General features: G+C 46.4%; 1 protein-coding gene across 5 annotated transcripts in view; it reads left to right on the forward strand.

Annotated features, from left to right (window-relative positions):
- The first annotated feature begins 3558 nt into the window (after positions 1–3558).
- The window catches only part of LOC133628657 (chromodomain-helicase-DNA-binding protein 1-like), a 78772-nt gene continuing 56575 nt past the window's right edge, over positions 3559–25755 (forward strand). For 3 of the 5 annotated variants that reach the window (XM_062017070.1, XM_062017073.1, XM_062017074.1), the window contains exons 1-2: positions 3559–4083; positions 5311–5511. In XM_062017070.1, the coding sequence (XP_061873054.1) occupies positions 5459–5511 (53 nt within the window). In that variant the 5' untranslated portion in view covers positions 3559–4083; positions 5311–5458. Of the gene's footprint in view, positions 4084–4297; positions 4520–5310; positions 5512–25755 lie in introns of those variants that run through there. The other 2 variants (XM_062017071.1, XM_062017072.1) reach the window with 2 other exon arrangements.

The raw sequence follows: 25755 nt of genomic DNA on the forward strand, positions 1-25755 counted from the left end.
TGTTAGTGACCAATACAAGCCTAAGGGAAAAAAAACGTTTAACATTTTAAAAGCTTTAAAATGTGCTCAGCAGCACATTTAAAGATGCAGAACAAAGTCTCACTTCACAGGTAACTATCAGGTTTTAAGTAATTTGCGTCTTCCTGATATTTACGTATTATAAAGTTTTCTGGATGCTTTTTTGATATTTAGTTGGTTTAGTCTTATGAGAATTGCTATAGCTTTTGAATAACTTTGATATACTGGTATTTACAAGCGGTCATAATTTGATACACAGTATTATTCCTATATTATCTTTAGCTAGGTGGCTCATTGCAAGTAATAAAAATCTTCATAAGTAAAAAGCTATCAGAGTTGTCCCCAAGAAGTTAATGTTTATTGGAGGTCTTATTTACAACTCTCTGAAAGTTCAGAAGACTAGCTTTGTTCACATTGCTTTATTTTGTCCATGTTCCTCTACTCAACTGACAAGGCTTGTTTTGGGTTTGGTTGGTTTTTTGTTCTGTTTGTTGGTGGTGGGTTGTTTTTTTGGTTTTTTTTTTTTTTATTTTTTTTTAACATAAGTATTCAGGAATATTTGTTTGGGGTTTTCAAAATATAAGTAATCAGGAGTATTTTGCCACTTACTAGAAGAAATCCAAAATTTATTTGCTAACTAGACAAGTACCATCTTTACTCGAAGCAGAAATCTAACAACAACAACAAAAACCTTACAAATTATTCACAAGATCCAAAGTTTACTGACTTTCGAGAATATTTCTAGGTATAACATGGAAGCTTGACATAAAAAAAAAAAAAAAAAAAAAAAAACACAAACAAAAAAACCACCCCAAGAGTTGTTAAGGTTTCCCGAGTTTTATTGCCCATAGGTTTCCTAGAAATTTGCACCTAATATCACCTAATCACTTCTCTCTTTCCCCTTCTTTCCATCCCATTACTCACTATGCTACATGCAAGCTTAACGACCAGCATGTGCTGAATGATCAGCTGGCCATTACATTGTTCTTGGATTTCTTCACTTGGGGCAATAATTTACATCTATCCCCTCCACCCCACTGTCCGTTTTCATAAAGCCCACAGAACTCGGTTTTCTTTATGACCTCTGACTGACGGAATCAACTAACAGGTTCAACAGGCTGTGAACTCAGCAGTGTTCTAGAATAAGAATTTAATTCCTCCCCTACGAGTTCTCTGGTATCCTCATCTCGCAGCAGGGAAGTTCTAACCAGACTTTTCCAACCAAGTGAACCATCTACACATCCTAAAACACCAACAATCAACATTAGAAGGGGTAGACTTTTGTTTTTTAATTAAGAAAACATCTGGGAAAACTCCACTTTCACTTTGGAAAACAAACATGAAGTTAACACTTTCCGTTATACTGCTTTGACAACTCAACAAAAAAAGGAAGCTTCACTAGAATTAACAGTCCACTGTTCCAACTTTAGAGGTAGCCTAGTTTGGGGATTGTACAGCACATATTATGCATGCATACCTTGCAAGTTTTACTTCAACATTTCTATCTGAAATGGATTATTTCAGCTTTTGACACTGCAGATAACTTTTGAGGATAAAGAGTAATGGATGGTGATGGAGCTTAATTAGTATTAAAACTGTATTATGTAAGGTATAGACACAATTGTTACAGTTATTAAATGACGCTAACTGATTCTAACAAGCAGATTAAGCATCTGTAAAAAACCACGGCCGGTCCTCCTAAATAATGGTCTACTTGCTCACCAGGAAGCTTTGGCACAAAGTTGAAACATAAACCAGTTCTAATAAACAAAATACAGGAAAATACCTAGCCAAGGACTGAAAGTGCTTACCTTGACTGTCCACTACTGTTTCTTACAACGTCTTCATCACTGTGTCCATTCATTGTAAATATTAAGAAGTTTAAAAGATAAATAGAAGTCCACTCAGGTTAGGTTAGAAGGCAGATGTCAAGAATATACTTCTTGGTACTCTGTTTTCCAGGTGACTTGTTAACTGTTCAATGCAACTACTGAAGATTTTTCCCAAATTACCTAAGGCAGTAAAGGAAAATGTTTACATAGTTTGAAATATTGGATGGCTGCGACTGAAAGATACTGAAAATAACCTGTCCTGTCACTAAAAGGGAGTATCTATGACATTTGATATCTTTTAAATGGAAAAATAGCTTTTGGTATGCCATAGTACTGTCTTAAGAACAGCCAAATCTAACTTTTAAAGTAAACAGCCTCCCCAAACACATACATAAAAATTATGGATATTAATGCTCTAAGATCTGAAATCGATTAGGGGCTCGCCTGCCCAGGTTGCCTGCCTTGAGGTGCTCTCCTCTAATACAGCCCGACCTACAGCTCATGATGGAGGCCGGGGGCCGCCTTGTTCCGGGGTGGAAAAAGCCCTGCGCTCAGGCACCATCTCAGACACCAGGGCCACTCCAGCTAGCAAACAAAGGCGATGACGGAAGAAAAGTGATAGGAAAGAGCTCTGTAGCCCCAGAGAGGCCGCGAGGCGAGGCTAGGGCCCCCGCGGCGGCGAGCCGGGCAGCTTGGTGGTTCCTCGCGGATCGGCCTCTGTTGCCCAACGAGGCCAAGCTCAGCGCTATCTGCCCTCCCGCGCCCAGAGTGCGAACACCCTGCCGCCTCCGGGTCCGGCATTCCCTGGGCCCCAGGAAACATCTTTAGCAGCCACGAAACTCTCTCTTTGTCGCCCACTCCCTGCCCTGCGACGATCCTCCCCGACCATCCGCACCGCGCTCTCCCGTGACCAAAACGCTCCCGGGTAGAGCCCAGGCCAGGGCTGGCTGGCTGGCTGCCTGCCTACCTACCTATTTCCCGCGGGTTTACCTCCTCCCCCCGGAGACGGCCTCTGCTGGTGGCGCGACCCGCACAGGCGCCGCTCCTGGCCAAGGCTCCCTGGCAGTATTGCCAAGGTGGCCGCTGTCCTCCATGCTCGCTTCTTCCAGCGCCCCCCCATGGCCAGAGAAGAGCGAAGGCCGCACTCCTGCCTCCCAGCCGGTTCGTCACAGGCTCCCCCCCGTAGGAACCGGCAAAAGAGGTTCAACCCCAGCTGCCCACCTCAGCTCTCACAGCTCCCTCCCTCTTCGGAAAACAGCGGGCGAGCCCGGGAGTCCAACCCCACGTTGAGCATCCAACCCCTTCTTCTCAACGCCAGTCACCTCCCCATCCATCTTCGAAAGAGACAGGCACCGCTCAGCTCCGGACCAGGGAGAGGGAAAGGAGCCGTGGCGAGCCTCTGCCTACCTGCGTGTGTGCGCCCGGCCCGGCCTCCCTAGGGCTGCCCTGGTCCGAGACGGCGCTACGCCCCACGGAGGTCTGTGCTGCAACCTAGGGTCGGAGGCTGCTTCTGCGGCCGCCACAGGGCCTGGTCCGCCGGCTCCTTACAGCCCCACGCGGCGGGCCCGCCTGCAGCCCTCACCGGCTTGAACAATAGGGGCCCCAAATCGGCCAGGGACAAGCCTGAATAAGTGTCGTGTTGCTCCGCCGCCGTTTACTTAAATCCTCCCGACCACCGCCATCACGATGCCACTCCGCTCACCCTCCGCCTCCCCCCGGCAGAAAGGGCCGCTTCGAGAATGTAGCCGAGCCAAAACGACCTACTTACCTAGCCGGATACTGCCATGGCGGCGGATACTGCCGGATACTGCCGGATACTGCCGTCCGGCGGCGCTGTCCTCTCCCGTCTGTTGCTCCTCCTCCTAGCTCTGTCCTAGGGCGCAGGACTGACATCACATCCAGAGTTTCCATCCGACTAAGAGCGGGGGGAGGCGGAGGGTGAGCGGAGTGGCATCGTGATGGCGGTGGTCGGGAGGATTTAAGTAAACGGCGGCGGAGCAACACGACACTTATTCAGGCTTGTCCCTGGCCGATTTGGGGCCCCTATTGTTCAAGCCGGTGAGGGCTGCAGGCGGGCCCGCCGCGTGGGGCTGTAAGGAGCCGGCGGACCAGGCCCTGTGGCGGCCGCAGAAGCAGCCTCCGACCCTAGGTTGCAGCACAGACCTCCGTGGGGCGTAGCGCCGTCTCGGACCAGGGCAGCCCTAGGGAGGCCGGGCCGGGCGCACACACGCAGGTAGGCAGAGGCTCGCCACGGCTCCTTTCCCTCTCCCTGGTCCGGAGCTGAGCGGTGCCTGTCTCTTTCGAAGATGGATGGGGAGGTGACTGGCGTTGAGAGGAAGGGGTTGGATGCTCAACGTGGGGTTGGACTCCCGGGCTCGCCCGCTGTTTTCCGAAGAGGGAGGGAGCTGTGAGAGCTGAGGTGGGCAGCTGGGGTTGAACCTCTTTTGCCGGTTCCTACGGGGGGGAGCCTGTGACGAACCGGCTGGGAGGCAGGAGTGCGGCCTTCGCTCTTCTCTGGCCATGGGGGGGCGCTGGAAGAAGCGAGCATGGAGGACAGCGGCCACCTTGGCAATACTGCCAGGGAGCCTTGGCCAGGAGCGGCGCCTGTGCGGGTCGCGCCACCAGCAGAGGCCGTCTCCGGGGGGAGGAGGTAAACCCGCGGGAAATAGGTAGGTAGGCAGGCAGCCAGCCAGCCAGCCCTGGCCTGGGCTCTACCCGGGAGCGTTTTGGTCACGGGAGAGCGCGGTGCGGATGGTCGGGGAGGATCGTCGCAGGGCAGGGAGTGGGCGACAAAGAGAGAGTTTCGTGGCTGCTAAAGATGTTTCCTGGGGCCCAGGGAATGCCGGACCCGGAGGCGGCAGGGTGTTCGCACTCTGGGCGCGGGAGGGCAGATAGCGCTGAGCTTGGCCTCGTTGGGCAACAGAGGCCGATCCGCGAGGAACCACCAAGCTGCCCGGCTCGCCGCCGCGGGGGCCCTAGCCTCGCCTCGCGGCCTCTCTGGGGCTACAGAGCTCTTTCCTATCACTTTTCTTCCGTCATCGCCTTTGTTTGCTAGCTGGAGTGGCCCTGGTGTCTGAGATGGTGCCTGAGCGCAGGGCTTTTTCCACCCCGGAACAAGGCGGCCCCCGGCCTCCATCATGAGCTGTAGGTCGGGCTGTATTAGAGGAGAGCACCTCAAGGCAGGCAACCTGGGCAGGCGAGCCCCTAATCGATTTCAGATCTTAGAGCATTAATATCCATAATTTTTATGTATGTGTTTGGGGAGGCTGTTTACTTTAAAAGTTAGATTTGGCTGTTCTTAAGACAGTACTATGGCATACCAAAAGCTATTTTTCCATTTAAAAGATATCAAATGTCATAGATACTCCCTTTTAGTGACAGGACAGGTTATTTTCAGTATCTTTCAGTCGCAGCCATCCAATATTTCAAACTATGTAAACATTTTCCTTTACTGCCTTAGGTAATTTGGGAAAAATCTTCAGTAGTTGCATTGAACAGTTAACAAGTCACCTGGAAAACAGAGTACCAAGAAGTATATTCTTGACATCTGCCTTCTAACCTAACCTGAGTGGACTTCTATTTATCTTTTAAACTTCTTAATATTTACAATGAATGGACACAGTGATGAAGACGTTGTAAGAAACAGTAGTGGACAGTCAAGGTAAGCACTTTCAGTCCTTGGCTAGGTATTTTCCTGTATTTTGTTTATTAGAACTGGTTTATGTTTCAACTTTGTGCCAAAGCTTCCTGGTGAGCAAGTAGACCATTATTTAGGAGGACCGGCCGTGGTTTTTTACAGATGCTTAATCTGCTTGTTAGAATCAGTTAGCGTCATTTAATAACTGTAACAATTGTGTCTATACCTTACATAATACAGTTTTAATACTAATTAAGCTCCATCACCATCCATTACTCTTTATCCTCAAAAGTTATCTGCAGTGTCAAAAGCTGAAATAATCCATTTCAGATAGAAATGTTGAAGTAAAACTTGCAAGGTATGCATGCATAATATGTGCTGTACAATCCCCAAACTAGGCTACCTCTAAAGTTGGAACAGTGGACTGTTAATTCTAGTGAAGCTTCCTTTTTTTGTTGAGTTGTCAAAGCAGTATAACGGAAAGTGTTAACTTCATGTTTGTTTTCCAAAGTGAAAGTGGAGTTTTCCCAGATGTTTTCTTAATTAAAAAACAAAAGTCTACCCCTTCTAATGTTGATTGTTGGTGTTTTAGGATGTGTAGATGGTTCACTTGGTTGGAAAAGTCTGGTTAGAACTTCCCTGCTGCGAGATGAGGATACCAGAGAACTCGTAGGGGAGGAATTAAATTCTTATTCTAGAACACTGCTGAGTTCACAGCCTGTTGAACCTGTTAGTTGATTCCGTCAGTCAGAGGTCATAAAGAAAACCGAGTTCTGTGGGCTTTATGAAAACGGACAGTGGGGTGGAGGGGATAGATGTAAATTATTGCCCCAAGTGAAGAAATCCAAGAACAATGTAATGGCCAGCTGATCATTCAGCACATGCTGGTCGTTAAGCTTGCATGTAGCATAGTGAGTAATGGGATGGAAAGAAGGGGAAAGAGAGAAGTGATTAGGTGATATTAGGTGCAAATTTCTAGGAAACCTATGGGCAATAAAACTCGGGAAACCTTAACAACTCTTGGGGTGGTTTTTTGTTTGTGTTTTTTTTTTTTTTTTTTTTTTTATGTCAAGCTTCCATGTTATACCTAGAAATATTCTCGAAAGTCAGTAAACTTTGGATCTTGTGAATAATTTGTAAGGTTTTTGTTGTTGTTGTTAGATTTCTGCTTCGAGTAAAGATGGTACTTGTCTAGTTAGCAAATAAATTTTGGATTTCTTCTAGTAAGTGGCAAAATACTCCTGATTACTTATATTTTGAAAACCCCAAACAAATATTCCTGAATACTTATGTTAAAAAAAAATAAAAAAAAAAAAAAACCAAAAAAACAACCCACCACCAACAAAACAGAACAAAAAACCAACCAAACCCAAAACAAGCCTTGTCAGTTGAGTAGAGGAACATGGACAAAATAAAGCAATGTGAACAAAGCTAGTCTTCTGAACTTTCAGAGAGTTGTAAATAAGACCTCCAATAAACATTAACTTCTTGGGGACAACTCTGATAGCTTTTTACTTATGAAGATTTTTATTACTTGCAATGAGCCACCTAGCTAAAGATAATATAGGAATAATACTGTGTATCAAATTATGACCGCTTGTAAATACCAGTATATCAAAGTTATTCAAAAGCTATAGCAATTCTCATAAGACTAAACCAACTAAATATCAAAAAAGCATCCAGAAAACTTTATAATACGTAAATATCAGGAAGACGCAAATTACTTAAAACCTGATAGTTACCTGTGAAGTGAGACTTTGTTCTGCATCTTTAAATGTGCTGCTGAGCACATTTTAAAGCTTTTTAAAATGTTAAACGTTTTTTTCCCTTAGGCTTGTATTGGTCACTAACCCTGTAGCCTAATTCACAGACCGATCTCAGAAAACACATTTGCACGCTTGTCATTTGCTATCAGGAAAGTCTGGTTTTGTAAATGAAGGGTGAAGACTTCCAAAATTAAAGAATTGAGCCTTTTTTCAGTCCAGCCTATTTTCATTATTAAAATAATTATTGTGAAAGGTGTTTGATGCTTATGGGGTACCTTAGTATGACTTGCATACCTGTTGTGGTTTGATGTTAGAATCATAGAATCATTTCAGCTGGAAGAGACCTTTAAGATCATTGAGTCCAGCCTTTGTCCCAGCCCTATCAACCACTAGACCATTTCCCTAACTGCAACATCCACCCGTCTCTGAAACCCCTCCAGGGACGGTGACTCCAGCGCTTCCCTGGGCAGCCTCTTCCAATGCCTGACAACCCTTTCAGGAAAGAAATTCCTCCGGGAGAACAGACCGACCCCCACCTCACTACAACTTCCTTTCGGGTAGTTGTAGAGAGCGAGAAGGTCTTCCCCTGAGCCCTCTTTTCTCCAGGCTAAACAGCCCCAGATCCTTCAACCATTCCTCATGAGACATGCTCCAAATCCTTTCCTGGCTTGGTAGCCCACCTCTGGATCCTCTCCAGCACCTCCATGTCCTTCTTGTAGAAAGGGGCCCAAAATTGACACGGTATTTGAGGTGCGGCCTCACCAGAGCCGAGTACAGGGGAATGATCGCCTCCCTACTCGTGCTGACAACACTATTCCTGATACAGGCCAGGATGCTATTGGCCTTCTTGGCCACCTGGGCACACTGCTGGCTCATGTTCAGCCAGCTGTCAATCAACACTCCCAGGTCCCTCTCTGCCTGGCAGCTTTCCAGCCACTGCTCCCCAAGCCTGTAGCGCTGCTGGGGGTTGTTGTGGCCCAAGTGCAGGACCCGGCATTTGGCTTTGTTGAAACTCATGGAATTGACCTTGGCCCAGCCATCCAGCCTATCTAGATGTCTCTGTAAAGCTTTCCCTACCCCCAAGCAGATTGACATTCCACCCAGCTTGGTGACATCTGCAAGCTTACTGAGGGTGCAGTTGATCCCCTCATCCAGATCATTAATAAAGATTTTAAACAGGAGCGGCCTCAGTATTGAGCCCAGGGGGACACCACCTGTGACCAGCCGCCAATTGGATTTAACTCCATTGACCACGGCTCTTTGGACCTGACCATCTAACCAGTTTTTCACCCAGGAAAGTGTATGCCCATCCAAGCCAAGAACGGCTAATTTCTCTAAGAGAATGCTGTGGGAAACAGTGTCAAATGCCTTACTAAAGTCAAGGTAGACAACATCCACAGCCTTTCCTTCATCCAACAAGCGGGTCACCCTGTCGTAGAAGGAGATCAGGTTTGTTAAGCAGGACCTGCCCTTGATAAACCCATGCTGACTGGGCCTGATCACCGGGTTGTCCTGCATGTGCTGCATAATAGAACTTAGGATGATCTGCTCCATCAGCTTCCCGGGCACTGAAGTCAAACTGACAGGCCTGTCATTTCCCAGATCATCCTTCCGTCCCTTCTTATATATGGGTGTTCTATTGACCGACTTCCAATCAGACGGGACCTCCCCAGTCAGCCAGGAGTGCAGATAAATGATGGACGGGGCTTGGCGAGCACCCTTACCAGTTCCCTCAGCACTCTAGGATGTACCCCATCCGGCCCCGGAGATTTGCGTGCATCAATGTGGAGCAGCAGGTCACTGACCATCTCCTCCTGAATTGTAGGGAGGACGTTTTTCTCCTCGCCCCTGTCTCTTGGCTTGGGAGGGCTGACTTTCCCCAGTGGAAATGCTCCTATTGCTAAAGACTGAGGCAAAGAAGGCATTAAGCATCTCAGCCTTATCCTCCTCTTGTATTACCAAATTTTCTTCTGGATCTAATAGGGGATGGAGGCTCTCCCTGGTCTTTCTTTTATTGCTAATGTATTGATAGAAACTTTTCTTATTCCCCTTTACCTCTAAAGCCAGTTTGACTTCTAGCTGGGCTTTTGACCTTCTAATTATCTCCCTACATAACCTAACAACGTTCCTGTACTCATTGTGAGTGGTCTGCCCCTTCTTCCAGAGGCCATAAACTCGCTTTTTTTCCCCTGATTTTAAGCCAAATCTCCCTATTCAGCCAGGCCGATCTTCTTTGCCTCCGATTCGTCTTACGGCATGTGGGCATGGACTGTTCCCGGGCCTTTAAGATTTTCTTCTTAAAAAGTGTTCAGCCTTCTTGGACTCCTATACACTTCAAAACTGACTCCCAAGGGATTCTATCAAGTAACCTCCTAAACAGATCAAAGTCTGCCCTTCAAAAGTCCAAAGTGTCAGGTTTGCTGCCCTGCCTCCTAACATCTCTATGAATAGAGAACTTAATAACTTTTGTTTGTTGGTGTTGTGTTGTCACCCCCCCCCCCCCCAAGTTTTCCAGAACTCTAAATGATTTTCACTCAAAAGAAAATTCCTCAAGCTAGTTGTGACTGCAGACAGATATCTAACTGTAACCAGGGAAGTGAAGCTGCATTTAGTCTTCAAATTGTCTGGAAATATGAACTCTACAGAATGGAAATAAAATCTGTAACAAAATAGCTACTATTGATGGCAAACTATCATTACTAGGCTTTTAGTGGTCCTGTTCCATTCAGAATGCTAGGAAGAGAAGCAAAACAAGTTGAGAAAGCAATTGAGAATTGCTGCTGGGAAGAAACTGCAGAGAAGTCAGACTTTCAAAAGCAGGTAGAAAAGGAGAGATGTAGGCAGATACAGTGACAAATCTAGGCAGCGGCTTTGGTGATATAGTTGGTAATAGCGACAATGAATCAGCATGTCACTTTACAGATGTAGCAAGGCCATTTTTCCCTCTTTGATGTCTGTGTAAGCTTCCATGGTTGTTGCTCTGGGGTGACAGTCCTGATCACAATTAAATATAGACAGATCTAGGGGAGCCACCATCGCTACTTTGGAAAGTAAAGAGAAGCAGTGTATCGGAGCTGGCTTTACAGAAATACACAGGATACTGCTTTATATTGTTTTAAAGAAACTCTCAATGTGAATTGCAGAAGCTGTGGAAAGCCTGTAGTATTCTCAGCAATAGGAGGACTGGAGAAGGAGATAATTGGAAACCTTAGATTATATACAGTGGACAGCACCGTGGTAAGAAATTGTAGTTGTCCTCTGTTCCCCGTGACTGGCTACGAAGAAGCATTTCTGAAGCATGTGGGAAAGAAATGGCCAATTTGCTATGCTCCTGTGTTCCTTTCCACCGTTGAGTCTCTTCATCTGGCTGGTAGATGACCATAAATCTTTCCATTGCTGCAGGTGCTGAGCCTGAAGTTCTGTTTGGCCACAAGTAGAAGCGAATCCCTTGTATTTTTGTGGTTTAATAACTTGTTGTTGCACTATTTGAACTTTCTTTGGCCATGTTAGCAACCTCTGAAGCTATAAACCTGTGCTAGTGTCAACTATGGTGAAGGTTGTGGTGCCTTTGTGATAAGATTTAAGAAAGAGTAAAATGTTGTGCAGCAGAGCATGTGTGAGAGAGAGGGAGGAATGAGGGGCATAAATGCGAGAGAAACAGCTCTGCAGCCACCAAGGTCAGTGAAGGAGGGGGAGGAGGTGCTCGAGGGACTGGAGCAGAGATTCCCCTACAGCCTGTGGAGAAGACCACTCCAGAGCAGATATCCACCCTGCATCCCATGGAGGGCCCCACGCCAGAGCAGGTCAACGTGTCCTGAAGGAAGCTGCAGCCTGTAGAGAGAGTGCACACTGAAGCAGGCTTCTGGCAGGAACTGTGGCCTTTGGAGAGGAGCTCACGCAGAAGCAGGTTTTCTATCAGGAACTGCAGCCCCTGGGGGACCCATGCTGGAGCAGTCCATTCCTGAAGGTCTGTATACTGTGGAGAAGACCCATGCTGGAGCAGTTCTTGAAGGACTGTCCTGTGGGAGGGACCCCACGTTGGAGCTGGGGAAATGTGTGAGGAGGAAGGAGCAGAAGATGAGCTGTTATGAACTGACTGCAGCCTCCCATTTCACGTTCTCTCCCTCTCCCCCTAGGGGGTGGGGAGAGGAGGTAGAAAGTTGGTAATGAAGGAGTGAAAGTGAGCCTGGGAAGAAGAGAGTAGTGGGAAGGAAGGTGGTTTAGTTTTGTCTTTGTGTCTCACCATCCTACTTTATTTTTAATTCTCAAGAGTTGAATTTGAATTGTCGGCTTAAGTCAGGAAAAGGGAATTGAGTTCATGCTTCAGAACAGATGAGGATGGGAAATAACACTTCTCAGTAGCCTGAACTTAATACTTTTGTTTCCCTTTGCTTTATGTTAGTGGTGATGAATAAGATGAACCTCTTTTATAAAAAACAAAACCAAAAAAACCCACAAAAGAAGAAAAAAGCCCACTCGCATTGTATTTGCCTAAATAACTGTACCTATGAACTTTCAGTTTTAAGAGTTTGGCATTTCGTGTCTGTTACTTCTGCTCATTCTGGAAGGGGCTCTTCATATTCAAATGCATGACCTTCCTCGGACTTCTGGTGAACTGTCATCTCAGATGCTTTTCAAAGACCTTGCAGAAATTAATCTTTTCTGATTTTAATGGGTTAAACTTTTATTTTGCTCAAATTGATATTCTGTTTCCTGTTGGTTTTAAATTGGAAGATTGTTAAGGCAGTTTAATGTAATGAGTGCCCTCTAAATCAGCAGTGATAAATTGCCCTCTCTTGGGTCCTTTATCAACCTAGACCTTATACAGGAGTCTAAATGCTCTAACAGTGCTTTTGCAGCACGGCTTGTGCAGCTTTCTGTCAAATTTCTCTTCTAGTGCCTTGTATAAATTAGCTGACTGTTCCTAGTTGTGTGTTCTGATCAGGGGGACCTTGTTTTAAGAGGCAAGCTAACAAAGCTAAACCTAATACTACTAAAAGAAAAGTATCACTGACAAACATTAAAAGCAAGTGTTCTGTCACAGAGTCACTATTTCTTTTAAGTTTGTCATCTCCCCAAAGCATACTCTGATTTTATTCCATATTTATTGGGGTTTGGAAGATTAAGAGGTGCAAACATGTAACAATTATCTCTCGGTACTCTCAGTAAGCTATCTTACTTTACTTGCAAAATAGTTTGAAAATAAATATTGCTTTTGTGGATCTCTCTTAAATTGCTCTTGTCTATATTGAGAATATCCAGAGACGGCGTCTATAAAATGTAACACGGACTAACTTCTTAGTTGTGTCAAACTTTCATACCAAATCAGATTTGACATATGCTGCTGTAAAAATGCAGCTATTTGACTCAAGGGCTAGGGATGTGTGAAGCTTCTTTACTACATATCATGGCAGATGCTCTCTGTGGACTTTTCATGTATGTTGGCAAACCAATGTAACTATACTTTTTCATGTAGAAATCCCATCTCGAGAGCATGCTATTCATTCTTGGTATCTATTCCTGCATGCCTACTACTGCAGGTTAGCATTGTCAGTTAAATTTGGCATCATTGCAGTGATTTGTTTGCATGGTAGAGAAGTAGTCTCACTTCAACAGGACTGAAGAGGTCGTCATTACTGCTTTATCCATCACTTTTTCTTCTATTTTTCCATGGTCCTGTGATGCTCCTGTAATTGTCTTGTGCAGTCTCACGTGTTCCTGTCTTTGTTTAGTGTTGTTAGTGTTGAGTTTGGTGGTTGATTTTTTTTGTTTGTTTGTTTTGTTTGGGTTTTTTCCAATTGAACCAAGTACAGCATACGTAATGTATGGTTTCTTATTCAAGAATACCTTTTCTCAAATGCAGTTTTTAATTTTACTAGGTTTTATATGTCATTATATAATATATCAACAATATTAAAAATTGCTTGAAGCAGGGAGAGGAAGGCTTATATCGCACATTTTCAAGAGGGACTTACACAAGCAGGAGTTCTGTTTTGGGTAACAGAATTAAGTATTTAAAAGAGCACAAGTTCTCTTCAACAGCAAATACTGAATATTCCATTTCCGTATACATCGTATTAACAGCATCTTTATTCTGTAGCTTAATTTGTCTTGTCCTATTGTTTTGGATGTAGAGTTCTTGCAATTCTAGTCTTGATAGTGTTTATAATTTCTGTTGATGTTTGGTCTCTTCTTGTAAGGACATTCATCAATGAAGAAGGGAGGGGAAAAAAACCCCAAATTACACCACGGGATACAGTTGGTTGGAAGAGGACAGCAATGCAAGAGCGGAATAGAGAGGGGACGTGACAAGGTGGGATAGGGTAAATGAATAAACGCAGGTGAATAGTCAACTGAAAATTAAGTTTTGTACACTGTCTCTTTATCTCATTATACATGAGATATGTATGGCTTTTTTACCAGTCTCTTGAGTGTATTCAGAAAGGGTGAGGAAAAGACAGGAAGGTTTTAATTTAGGCTTTGGTGTCTGAAGATTGCCTCCTACCTTCCAGTTTCAAGCAGGCTTTTTTGAAAGAAGGGGAAAAAGGCTGCTTGTGTTGTGCCCAAGCCCTCTCTTTTAGGCTACTTCAGGTGTCCACAACAGAATGCGTGGTGTCCTCTTTCACCTTCTGGTGAGCGAGTAGACCAGAGATGAACTCTGGAGAGCTGTGGTGGTTTAGCCCTGGCTGGGTGTCAGGTGCCCACCAAGTCGGAATATCACTCCCCCTCCTAAACTGGACAGGAGAGAGAGAGAAATATAATGAGCGGTTTGTCTGTCGAGATAAGGACAGGGAGATCGCTCAGCAGTTAACATCACGGGCAAAACAGACTCAACTTGGGGAGAAAAAGGTTTGATTTATTAAAGGAACAATAACAACAGAGAGATGGGAAAAAAACTCCGAATCTTAAAACACCTCCCCCCACCCCTCCCTCTTCCCAGGACTCTCCTTCCTTCCCCCACAGGGGCGGTGGGGGTTGTGGTCAGTTCGTTACGGATGGACTTTGCCGCTGCTTCTTCTCAGGGGGAGGCCTCCTCACACTTCCCACTGCTACACTGTGGGGTCCCTCCCCACGGGAGACAGTCCCTCACGAACTCCTCCAGCGTGGGTCCTTCCCATGGGATACAGTTCCTCACGAACTGCTCCGGCGTGGGGCCTCCCACGGGGGCAGCTCCTCACACGCTGCCCCAACGGGGGTCATCCACCGGGAGAACAGTCCTTCAGGCGCTGACTGCTCCTGCATGAGTCCCTCACAGGATCACAAGTCCTGACAGCAAACCTGCTCTGGCATGGGCTCCTCTCTCCCCACGGGCTCCCAGGTCCTGCCAGGAGCTTGCTCCAGGGTGAGCTTCCTACGGAGTCACAGCCTCCTTCAGGCATCCACCCGCTCCCCCACGGGGTCCTCCACGGGCTGCGAGTGGATCTCTGCTCCCTGGTGGTCCTCCATGGACTGCAGGGGGACAGCCTGCCTCACCATAGGTCACAGGGGAGTCTTTCTTTCAGGGCCTAAGCTCCCTCCTCCCCCTCCTTCTCCACTGACCTTGGTGTCTGCGGAGATGTTTTCACATTCTCACTCCCTGTTGCTGCTGCAGTCTAGCAACTGCGCAGCAACTTTTTCCCCTTCTCAAATACATTATTCACAGAGGCATTACCTCCATGACTAATTGGCCAGGCCTGGGTCAGCTGTAGGGTCCATCTTAGAAATGACTGGCCTTAATCCTATGAGCTACAGGGAAAGCTTCTGGCAACTCTTTTTGTTTAAAGAAGCCACCCCTGTAGCCCCATCTGCTGCCAAAAAAACCTGGCCCAGCCAAAACCGCTACATTCCACCCCTGGTAGCAGAGGAACGGAATTGCTGTTCCTGAGATGGTATTTATGTAACAGCATTAGGTATCAGGTATTATGACAGTATGCTGAGTCTTTGATTGAAGAAATATTGGAGTTCTAATGTTCCGTGCATCCTAACACTAAAGATACAATACCAGAATCTCAGTAATTAGTAGTGCTAGTTCAAGTGATTAATCTTGTAGAGGTCAGTGGTGCTATTTTGTGTTAATAGGCATTGCTCGTGTCCTGGGTTTGTCTGGGATAGGCTTAATTTTCACCAGATGCCGCAAGGGGGCATGGCCAGGCTGTTTGATACCATGCATGACATCAAGTTTGACAAATTATGGACCCTAGCTGGAAAGCATGAGATAATATTTAAAGCTCTTTAGCTAGAGGAGAAATTGCTTGTATACTATGCCACAGATAATGCAGAGAAAATCAAAGAAGCCCATAAGCAACGGAGGAAAAGTGAGACAAGGATGTTAAAATAGGACTACCTCACAACTATTATCTCCATGAATTTACATTTTAAACACCTTTATTATAGAACTTAGGTTCTGCTTCTTTTAATAAAAGGATGAAAGGAAACAGTTCTGCTATCATGAAAGTGTGTTTGTGTTGTGTTTTGGTAGGGCTGTGTGTTTTCTCTTTCCCCTAATGGAACGATTATTTTAAAAGTCAAATTTTGGTATAGTCTGAAATGCTCTCACTTGTAGCTTGGTTAGAAATAACCATTGCAATCTATCACTGCTAGAAAATGTACGTGTCTTAAACTGTATCTCCTTCCCTTTTCAACATCAAGAAAGATTAAACTGAGTTGGCGAGGAGTATGGCAGTATCAAGACTCAGTTTTGCGGTCGAGCGCTGGATTGAGGCGGACAAGGGGTTCCAGGAGCCAGGGAAAACCGAGGAAGAGCAGTGAGACCTGCCAGGAGCCAGCAGCTCTCCAGAGGGAGGCCGATGTGCTGGGAGGAGGTGCTGAGGCAACCCTGGGGGATTTAAAGGGCCCCAGGGAGTGCCAGTGACCAAGGCCTACAAACAGGGCCTGGTGCGGCAGTTTGCGCAGGCAGGGGGAGCAGGAAGGGCACTGAAGCTCTACCAGCTCGACGAGGGAATGATGGTATCCACCCTGCTCAAAGCCAGGGCTGTGACTTCTGTAAGCTCGACGCCCACCATGGCTGAAGCAGCTGCCCAGACCGAACTGCAGAGAGAACATGCAGCCACCCAGGTAATGGAACGCAGGGTGTGCCCTATTCTCATGCCAGCACAAGGTGGAAGTGGAGAGAGCACACCTGTGGAAGATGTGCCCAGGTGGAAGAACTCCTCTGCTTAGTGGCAGAGCTCCAGGACAAGGTGAGTAGGTTGAGGAGCATCAGGGAGTGTGAGCAAGAGACAGACTATTGGGATGGTACCCTACCCTCCCCGAGACAGGTCAAACAGGGGGAAAAGACACCTGACCTAGGGGATTCCCTCCCCTCCTCTCTTTGCCCAGCTGAACGCAGCGACTCAAGGGACAGAGGGCAGTGTCAGCAAGTTGCTTGCCGGTGCAGCAGATGCGTATTTTCTGCAACTACTCCACCCTCCCAGGTGTCCTTCTCCTTGCAGAACAGGTATGAGGCTCTGCAAGTGGAGCTGAGCTGTGATCAGAATGATGGTTCAGCCAAATTGGAGGTGTTGCCAACATTCAGGCAGCCAGCGCCTGGCATCAAAACCTCTTCCACAAAGCAAAAAAGATGGGTCATTGTCATAGGAGACTCCCTTCTGAAGGGAACAGAAGGGCCGATATGCAGACCTGACCCACTTCTTAGGGAAGTCTGCTGCCTCCTTGGTGTGCGGGTCAAAGATGTGAAGAGAAAACTCCCTGCCCTGGCACAGCCTTTGGATTATTACCCATTATTGATTTTTCAGGTGGGCAGCGATGAAATTGCAACCAGAAGTCTGAGGGCAATCAAGGGAGAATTCAGGGCCTTGGGACGAGTGGTTTGGGGATCAGGAGCACAAGTAGTGTTTTTCTCTATCTCTTTGGTCACAGGGAAAGACAAGGAAAGTAACAGGAAGAGCCAACAAATCAATACCTGGCTCCAAGCCTGGTGTTACTGCCAGAATCTTGGGGTTTTTGATCATAGGGCAATTTACATGGCACCAGGGCTACTTGAAAGACATGGAGTATGCCTGACAGAAAGGCGGGAAAGGATCCTCGGACAAGAGTTAGCAGGGCTCATTGAGAGAACTTTAAACTAGATTTGAAGTGGGAAAGGAGGAAAACCAGGCTTGACAGAGATAAGCCTGGGGGCGACACGCCGGTATCTGAGGGCTGGTCTGCTGACGACATCCTTCGGTCTACCATCTCAGTGGAGGCAGGAGATGGAGACCCTTGCGGCAGCATGGAGGCAAGGGTTAATGTGTTGGAGGCCACAGAAACCCCTGAAAATGGTCACGTAGGGATTAGGACTTCTCCCCCTGAAAAGGTGGCTGGATCAGTAACCCATCTGAAGTGCATCTACACAGCACGGGCAACAAACAGGTGGAGCTGGAAGCCATTGTGCACCAAGGGAAGTATGACATAGTTGCCATTATGGAAACATGGTGGGATTGTTACCAAAAACCAGTTCAGAAGAAACTCTCTAACGCTCAATTTAGTTTTAGAAAGCAGGTGTTATTTTATTCAATGCTGAGTGCATCGGGGATAGCTCCTCCTAATGCATGCACACCGAGAAATGAAAGAACACTCCTTGTATAATTAATAGAAAAATGAACTACCCGCCTCCCCGTTACGCATGCAATATAAGGTGACGTTCAACATGATTTGGATGGAGCGTTGAGGAACATAGTCATATATGTTTAGCATGTAGTCCTTTTTAGCTCATTATCATTTTTAGGAGTGTCAAAGGAGTGTTAACTGTAATATTAATTTCACGGTTAATGAAGCAACGATCTCACTTTGGGCACTGTGGCCTTGCTGAAACTTTTGATATTGTTTGCTCGGTCCTGCAGTCTATAGCCAAAACGTAACTGTTTTACAGCCTTTGAGGCTCCCTCCCTCAGTTGCTTCTCATGCCGATTTCAAAAGCCTCCTGCTCACAGGTGTCTGCACAACAGATAAGTGGGCACTGGCACTTTTTAATACTTTTAACCCTTTGCTTGCAATTTTCTCATTCATCACTCAAAGTCCAAATCATGCTTATATGAAGTATAGTATTAAATGAAGTATAGTATTAAATGGGGGGGGGGGGGGGGGTGTCTCTGTAGGAATCCTTGGAAATATAGGAATCTGGTATCATTTCCTCCCTTTGAAGCTTTCAAGAATTCTCTTGGAAGCCTCACCTCCACATCCTTCTATTTTTTTCTAGAATCCTTTTCATACAATTGATTATACAGCACAACATTACAGAGATACACACAAACACCATAGTTACCATTATAACTACTTATAATAAGTCATTTGATCCATTGAGATAGGTCCGGGGACCCAGATGTTATCTCTTCTCACAATTCCTGATATCCCCAAAAGTATCATCCTTTTGTATCTCATGCAAAACTTTAACCTGTTCCCAAATTGTTTACAGATTAGTTACTACCTTTTGAGTCTGGTCTATGTATATGCAGCAACTACTATTTACCATAGCACAGACTCCTCCTTGAGAAACTAGCATCATATGTAGAGCCATTCAGTTTAGAGTTGATACTTTCCAATTTCTGACACTTCTTTTTGTATTGGACTGAACTTCTTTATTTAATAATTTGGAATCCCTTTTCTGTAACTCTTGAAAGGGAGGTCAGATTTTCTATTAACACCCTATTTTCCAAGGCCATTAGGCCTGGTAGCAGGAAGCTTTGAAGTCCCCATCTGAATTCTACTGCTGTCGATGGTCCAGCCCAAGAATCTTCATCTGAATTTTTTATCCCTTTTAATCCTGTCCCAATATTTTGGTTTGATAGGGCTCTTTTTCCATGTAGGGCAAAGAGTCAAAAATCCTGAAGTTACTTGTTTAGTCACTGAGCTTCAGTGCAGATGAGCAGTCCAGTTTCCATCTGAGGTTACCCATACTGAATATCCCGGTGATGGAACGTCCTGTATGCAGTTGAAATTGGAATTTGGTTGCTTGTAACTGTTTAATAGGGACAATATGAAATTCAAGACTGATATATTACTGATCTTGATTGTAGTTGGATGCCTCCAATTTGCCTTGCTAACGTTGTGAAATGGTTTCTTACCCCAATTTATATACCACCCACTTTTCCCAATGTATTTCCAAAAGCCCCCTTATGGCCTAGTCGTTATGCCTGTCAGAAAGGGGGGAAAGGATTCTGGGACAAGAGTTAGCAGGGCTCATTGAGAGAACTTTAAACTAGATTTGAAGTGGGAAAGGAGGAAAACCAAGCTCGACAGAGATAAGCCTGGGGGCGACACGCCGGTATCTGAGGGCTGGTCTGCTGACGACATCCTTCGGTCTACCATCTCAGTGGAGGCAGGAGATGGAGACCCTTGCGGCAGCATGGAGGCAAGGGTTAATGTGTTGGAGGCCACAGAAACCCCTGAAAATGGTCACGTAGGGGTTAGGATGGGTCAAGTGTTTATGGGTAAGAATCAGAGGGAAGGCCAACAAGGCCAATATCATGGTAGGAGTCAGACCACCCAACCAGGATGAGGAAGGTAGATGAAATATTCTGTAGGCAGCCGGGAAAAGTCTCACGGTCGCTAGCCCTTGTTCTCGTGGGGAACTTCAACTTACCGGATGTCTGCTGGAAATACAACACAGCAGAGAGGAAAGGGTCCAAGAGGTTCCTGGAGTGTGTGGAAGATAACTTCCTCATGCAGCTAGTGAGGTAGCCAACGAGGGAAGGCGCCTTGCTGGACCTGTTGTTTGTGAACAGAGAAGTGCTGAAGACGACGGGAGACAAGCCCACCCTGTAGTGCAACAAGTCTCAACTTTATTTGCAAAGATACAGCTCTTTTATAGATACAATAATCAGGCTCATACATATTGCAAAAGCTAAGCTCATCATTGGTTCCCAATTACGTACGACCCCCCCCCCATTTCAACATGCTTCGGATGCTTGTGGCTGCTCAGCCCAAACCAGGCTCCTGATTTTCTCATCCTGTTATCATACCACTCTCTTGCTCTCACGGCCTTGAGCAGGAGTCCAGTAGCTTATCGCTTAGTGCTCACTGCCTAACCAGCTGTATTCTATCATGTCCTCTTTTCTCTAGCCAAGTCTCCACAAAACTCCCCACAGAGAAGGACTTGGTTGGAGGCTGTCTCGGGCATAGTGATGATGATGAAATAATTGAGTTCTTGATTCTCAGAGAAGCAAGGAGGGGGGTCAGCAGAACTGCTATGCTATACTCCCAGAGGGCAGGCTTTGTCAAACAACTTCCTAAACAGGTCAAAGTCCCTTGGGAGGCAGTCCTGAAGGGCAAAGGAGTCCAGGAAGGCTGGACGTTCTTCAGGAAGGAAATCTTAAAAGCGCAGGATCAAGCTGTCCCCGTGTGCAGAAAGATGAGCCGGTGGGGCAGAAGACTGTCCTGTCTGAACAGGGAGCTTCTGCTGGAGCTCAGGGGAAAAAAGAGAGCTTATGACCTTTGAAAGAAGGGACAGGCAACTCTTGAAGACTACAAGGACGTTGTGAGGTTATGCAGAAAGAAAATTAGATGGACCAAAGCCCAACTAGGACTTAAACTGGCCACTGCTATAAGAGACAATAGAAAATGTTTCTAAAAATGCATTAGCAACAAAAGGAGGGCTACGGAGAATCTTCATCCTTTAATGGATGCAGGGGGAAGCATAGTGACCAAGGATGAGGAAAAGGTTGAGGTACTTAATGCCTTCTTCGCCTCAGTCTTCAACAGTAAGACCACTTGTTCTCCAGGTACACAGCCCCCTGAGCTGGAAGACAGGGACGGGGAGCAGAATGAAGCCTCCTTAGTCCATAGAGAAATGGTACGCGACCTGATGCTGCTGCACTTTAACACACATGAGTCTATGTGGGCCGGATGGTAATGGGGGAGGGGCTGCAATAGTGGCCCCTGTAAGAAGTTGCTCAAACTTCTCCCCCGTCCCATCTAAGTCGGACCCACCTCTGGGGCTGAGCCAATTGGGTGCCTCTGCAATCAATTTTTGAGGAGAAGAAACCGGAAGAAGAGGGGTTGGAGGTCGTGGAAGGAGTGGGATAAGAGAGAAGCAACCATGCAGACCCCAAGGTCCATCGATGGGCCAAGGCCAATTGTCTGACGTTTAAGTGCCTGGTCCTGCGCTTGGGCCACAACAACCACAGGCAACGCTACGGGCTTGGGGAAGAGTGGCTGGAAAGCTGCCTAGGGGAAAAGGACTTGGGAGTGTTGGTTGACAGCACCTGAACATGAACCAGCAGTGTGCCCAGGTGGCCAAGAACGCCAATGGCATCCTGACTTGTATCAGAAATAGGGTGTCCAGCAGGACCGTGGAAATGATTATGCCCCTATACTCAGTGCTGATGAGGCCACACCTTGAGTGTTGTGTTCAGTTTTGGGAACCTCACTACAGGAAAGGCACTGAGATTCTGGAGCGTGTCCAGAGAAGGGCAACACAGCTGGTGAAGGGTTGTATTGGTTTTTGGCTGGGCCAGGTTTTTTTGGCAGCAGATGGGGCTACAGGGGTGGCTTCTTTAAACAAAAAGAGTTGCCAGAAGCTTTCCCTGTAGCTCATAGGATTAAGGCCAGTCATTTCTAAGATGGACCCTACAGCTGACCCAGGCCTGGCCAATTAGTCATGGAGGTAATGCCTCTGTGAATAATGTATTTGAGAAGGGGAAAAAGTTGCTGCGCAGTTGCTAGACTGCAGCAGCAACAGGGAGTGAGAATGTGAAAACATCTCCGCAGACACCAAGGTCAGTGGAGAAGGAGGGGGAGGAGGGAGCTTAGGCCCTGAAAGAAAGACTCCCCTGTGACCTATGGTGAGGCAGGCTGTCCCCCTGCAGTCCATGGAGGACCACCAGGGAGCAGAGATCCACTCGCAGCCCGTGGAGGACCCCGTGGGGGAGCGGGTGGATGCCTGAAGGAGGCTGTGACTCCGTAGGAAGCTCACCCTGGAGCAAGCTCCTGGCAGGACCTGGGAGCCCGTGGGGAGAGAGGAGCCCATGCCAGAGCAGGTTTGCTGTCAGGACTTGTGATCCTGTGAGGGACTCATGCAGGAGCAGTCAGCGCCTGAAGGACTGTTCTCCCGGTGGATGACCCCCGTTGGGGCAGCGTGTGAGGAGCTGCCCCCGTGGGAGGCCCCACGCCGGAGCAGTTCGTGAGGAACTGTATCCCATGGGAAGGACCCACGCTGGAGGAGTTCGTGAGGGACTGTCTCCCGTGGGGAGGGACCCCACAGTGTAGCAGTGGGAAGTGTGAGGAGGCCTCCCCCTGAGAAGAAGCAGCGGCAAAGTCCATCCGTAACGAACTGACCGCGACCCCCACCCCCCCATCCCATGTGCCACTGTGGGGGGGAGGAAGGAGAGTCCCGGGAAGAACGAGGGCTTTGGGAGGAGGTGTTTTTAAGATTCGTTTTTATTTCTCATCTCTCTGTTGTTATTGTTCCTTTAATAAATCAAACCTTTTTCTCCCCATGTTGAGTCTGTTTTGCCCGTGACACTAATTGCTGTGCGATCTCTCCGTCCTTAACTCACAAACCACTCGTTATCTCTCTCTCTCTCTCTCTCTCTCTCTCTCTCTCTCCTGTCCAGTTTAGGAGGGGGAGTGATTTTTATGACTTGGTGGACACCTGGCTAAACCACCACAAGGGTCTAGAGAACAAGTCTTATGAGGAGCGACGGAGGGAACTGCAGCTGTTTAGTCTGGAGAAGTGGAGGCTGAGGGGAGACATGATCACTCTCTAGGAGGTTGTAGCGAGGTGGGGGTCGGTCGCTTCTCTCAAAGAAAGAAAGAAAGGGAAAAAGGTATTAGATTGTATAGCATTTTAAGCACTTGATGTCTGTCATGATGCAATGTGGAATGTGTGTGCATGTATTAAAATTGAAAACAACAACAACAAAAAAACCTCTTTTCATTTGAAATATATTTTGTTAGTTTTCCTTAATTCTGTATTGATTTGCACCGTTTGGACTTTGGTTTCAGGACAACAGCCTTTAAGAAATACTGCTTTGTTCAGTTGTGGGGTCTGTAAGTTGGTAGAATGTTTCTTAAAAGCTGAATCCGTTCCTTTTACAGACTACACTGACACCACTAGCAGTGTGCTGTGTTGAGGGAAGGTTGGAGAGGGCAAAATAAGTTATTCTCATGGAGCATCACTCACCAGCATGCAAATATATCGTTTGAGGACCGAGACTGTGTTTTCAAGGTGCTTGGCTTCAGCTCACACTGTTGCTGTGTACCATTTTTCAAATTGTGTGAAAACTGATGAAATTCAGAGTAAATGTAAAAGGATTTAAAGTGAAATTTTGAAGTTGTTTCTTCCTTAGATCCCCCTCTATTTGCAAGGAGATGTTAGATGTAACTTTTTTTTTTTTTTTTTTTTTAACACGTGTATGTGTGTATGTACCTTTTCTTAAATAATTCCAGTCTTCCTCCTAGGGTTACCATCTGAATTACTAGGGTTTTATCTGAATTATTGCTCATGTGGTAGAAGGTCATAAGTAGTCCCATGACAGGGATTGGAGATTTATGTTAGTTTTTAATAACTAAGAGTTGCTTCGTGTGTTTGTATTAGGGTGAAAGGAAGGCTGCTCTCCATTACTATTTTTTTTACCCTTTAGTGCGCCAGCAGTTTTGCGTCTGCAGTAAAAATTGGGGAGGTTGGGGGAGGACAGTTCTGTTTTTCTTTCATGAATACATTAGCTAAAATACCGAAGCAAAAAAATTGGCTACAATTAAGTCCTGAGGCAGGGTGAATCTGAGCCCTGCTTGGGTCACGTTGAGAAGTAATGACTGTTAAATTTTGACTAGGTCAGCACTAGACAAGTGAAACAAATAAAAAGACAACCAAGTACATATATATCCCAGTGAAGTTACATCTGCAGAAGTAAAGTACTAGCAAGGGATGGTCTCTGGTGGTGAATTGACATGGTTTAGCAAACTGCTAGTAGCTGTGCTGAAAAGAAGTTGAAATAAAAAACTATTGCTATGGTAGCTTGCTACAGTAGTTTTTGTAGGGGTCAAGCTCCTGTAATAATTCACATAACCAACTCTTCCTTCACTGACGATGGGTCTGTGTTTGCATGAACCTGGATTTTTGTTCCCAAGGCCTAGTGCCTGACAGAGGTGAAGAGTGTTGAGAACCTCTGCCTTTTCAGCACTGTTGGTAACTAATTCACCTCTCCTGTTTAACAGTGGGCCAATATTTTCCTTCTGTTTCTGCTTGTTGTTTATGTACCTGAAGAACCCTTTCTTGTATTTTTTGACATCTCTGGCCAGTTTCAATTCGAGCTGAGCTTTTGCTTTTGTAACTGCATCTCTGCATGCCCTGGCAGTGCCCTTGTAGCTCCCAACAGGTGTCCATCTGCTTTTCCAACTCTGGTATGCTTCTCTCTTGATTTTGAGCAGATTCAGAAGCTTACAGTTCAGCCAAGGGAGTCTCTTGCTTCGCCTACTTCCCTTAACTTTAAAGGGGATGAACTGTTTTTGTGCTTCAAGGAGAGCGTTCTTGGAAAAACTCCCAGCACTCACTAGCTCCATTATTCTCCATGGAAGCTTCCCATGGAATCCCTCCCAATTGCTCTGAGCGAGCTGAAATTTGCTCTTCTAAAATCTAAAACCTTTGTCTTAGTACTAACCTTCAGTGTCCTCAGCAGGATCTCAAACTCCACAATATTGTGATCACTGTAGCCAAGGCTATCCCTAACCAAGATATTACAAAGCAGGTTTTCTTGGTTTGTGAGTAGCAAGTCGAGCAATGCCTCATTCCCGGTTGGTGCATCTAACATTTGTATGAAGAATGGTGTTCCCCAGGGCTCAGTGTTGGGGCTTGTTCTATTTAATATCTTTATCAATGATCTGGATGAGGGGATTGAGTGCACCCTCAGTAAGTTCTCAGATCACACGAAGCTGGGTGGGAGCGTAGATAGGGTTGAGGGCAGGAAGGCTCTTCAGAGGGACATAGACAGCATGGATCAATGGGCTGAGACCCAATTGTATGAGGTTTAACAAGGCCAAGTGCTAGGTCCTGCACTTGGGCCATGACAACCCCATGCAACGCTACAGACTTGGGGATGAGTGGCTGGAAAGCTGTGCAGTGGAAAAGGACCTGGGGATGTTAATCGACAGCTGACTGAACACGAGCCAGCAGTGGTGCCCAGGTGACCACGAAGGCCAATGGCATCCTGGCTTGTATCAGAAATAGGGTGGCCAGAGGGACCAGGGCAGCAATTATGGCCCCCCGTGCTCAGCACTGGGTGAGGCCACACCTCGAATACTGTGTTCAGTGTTGGGCTTCTCACTCCAAGAAAGATATTGAGGTGCTGGAGCATGTCCAGAGACGGGCAACAAAGCTGGGGAAGGGCCTAGAGAACAGGTCTGATGAGGAGCGGCTGAGGGAACTGGAGTTGTTTTAGTTAGGAGGTTTAGTTTAGGAGGCTGAGGGGAGACATGATCGCTCTCTACAACTACCTGAAAGGAGGTTGTAGTAAGGTGGGGGTTGGTCTCTTCTCCCAAGTAACAAGTGATAGGACAAGAGGAAACGGCCGCAAAGGTCTTGTCCAAC

This window comes from Colius striatus, chromosome W (genome assembly GCF_028858725.1).
Source record: "Colius striatus isolate bColStr4 chromosome W, bColStr4.1.hap1, whole genome shotgun sequence".
NCBI lineage: Eukaryota > Metazoa > Chordata > Aves > Coliiformes > Coliidae > Colius > Colius striatus.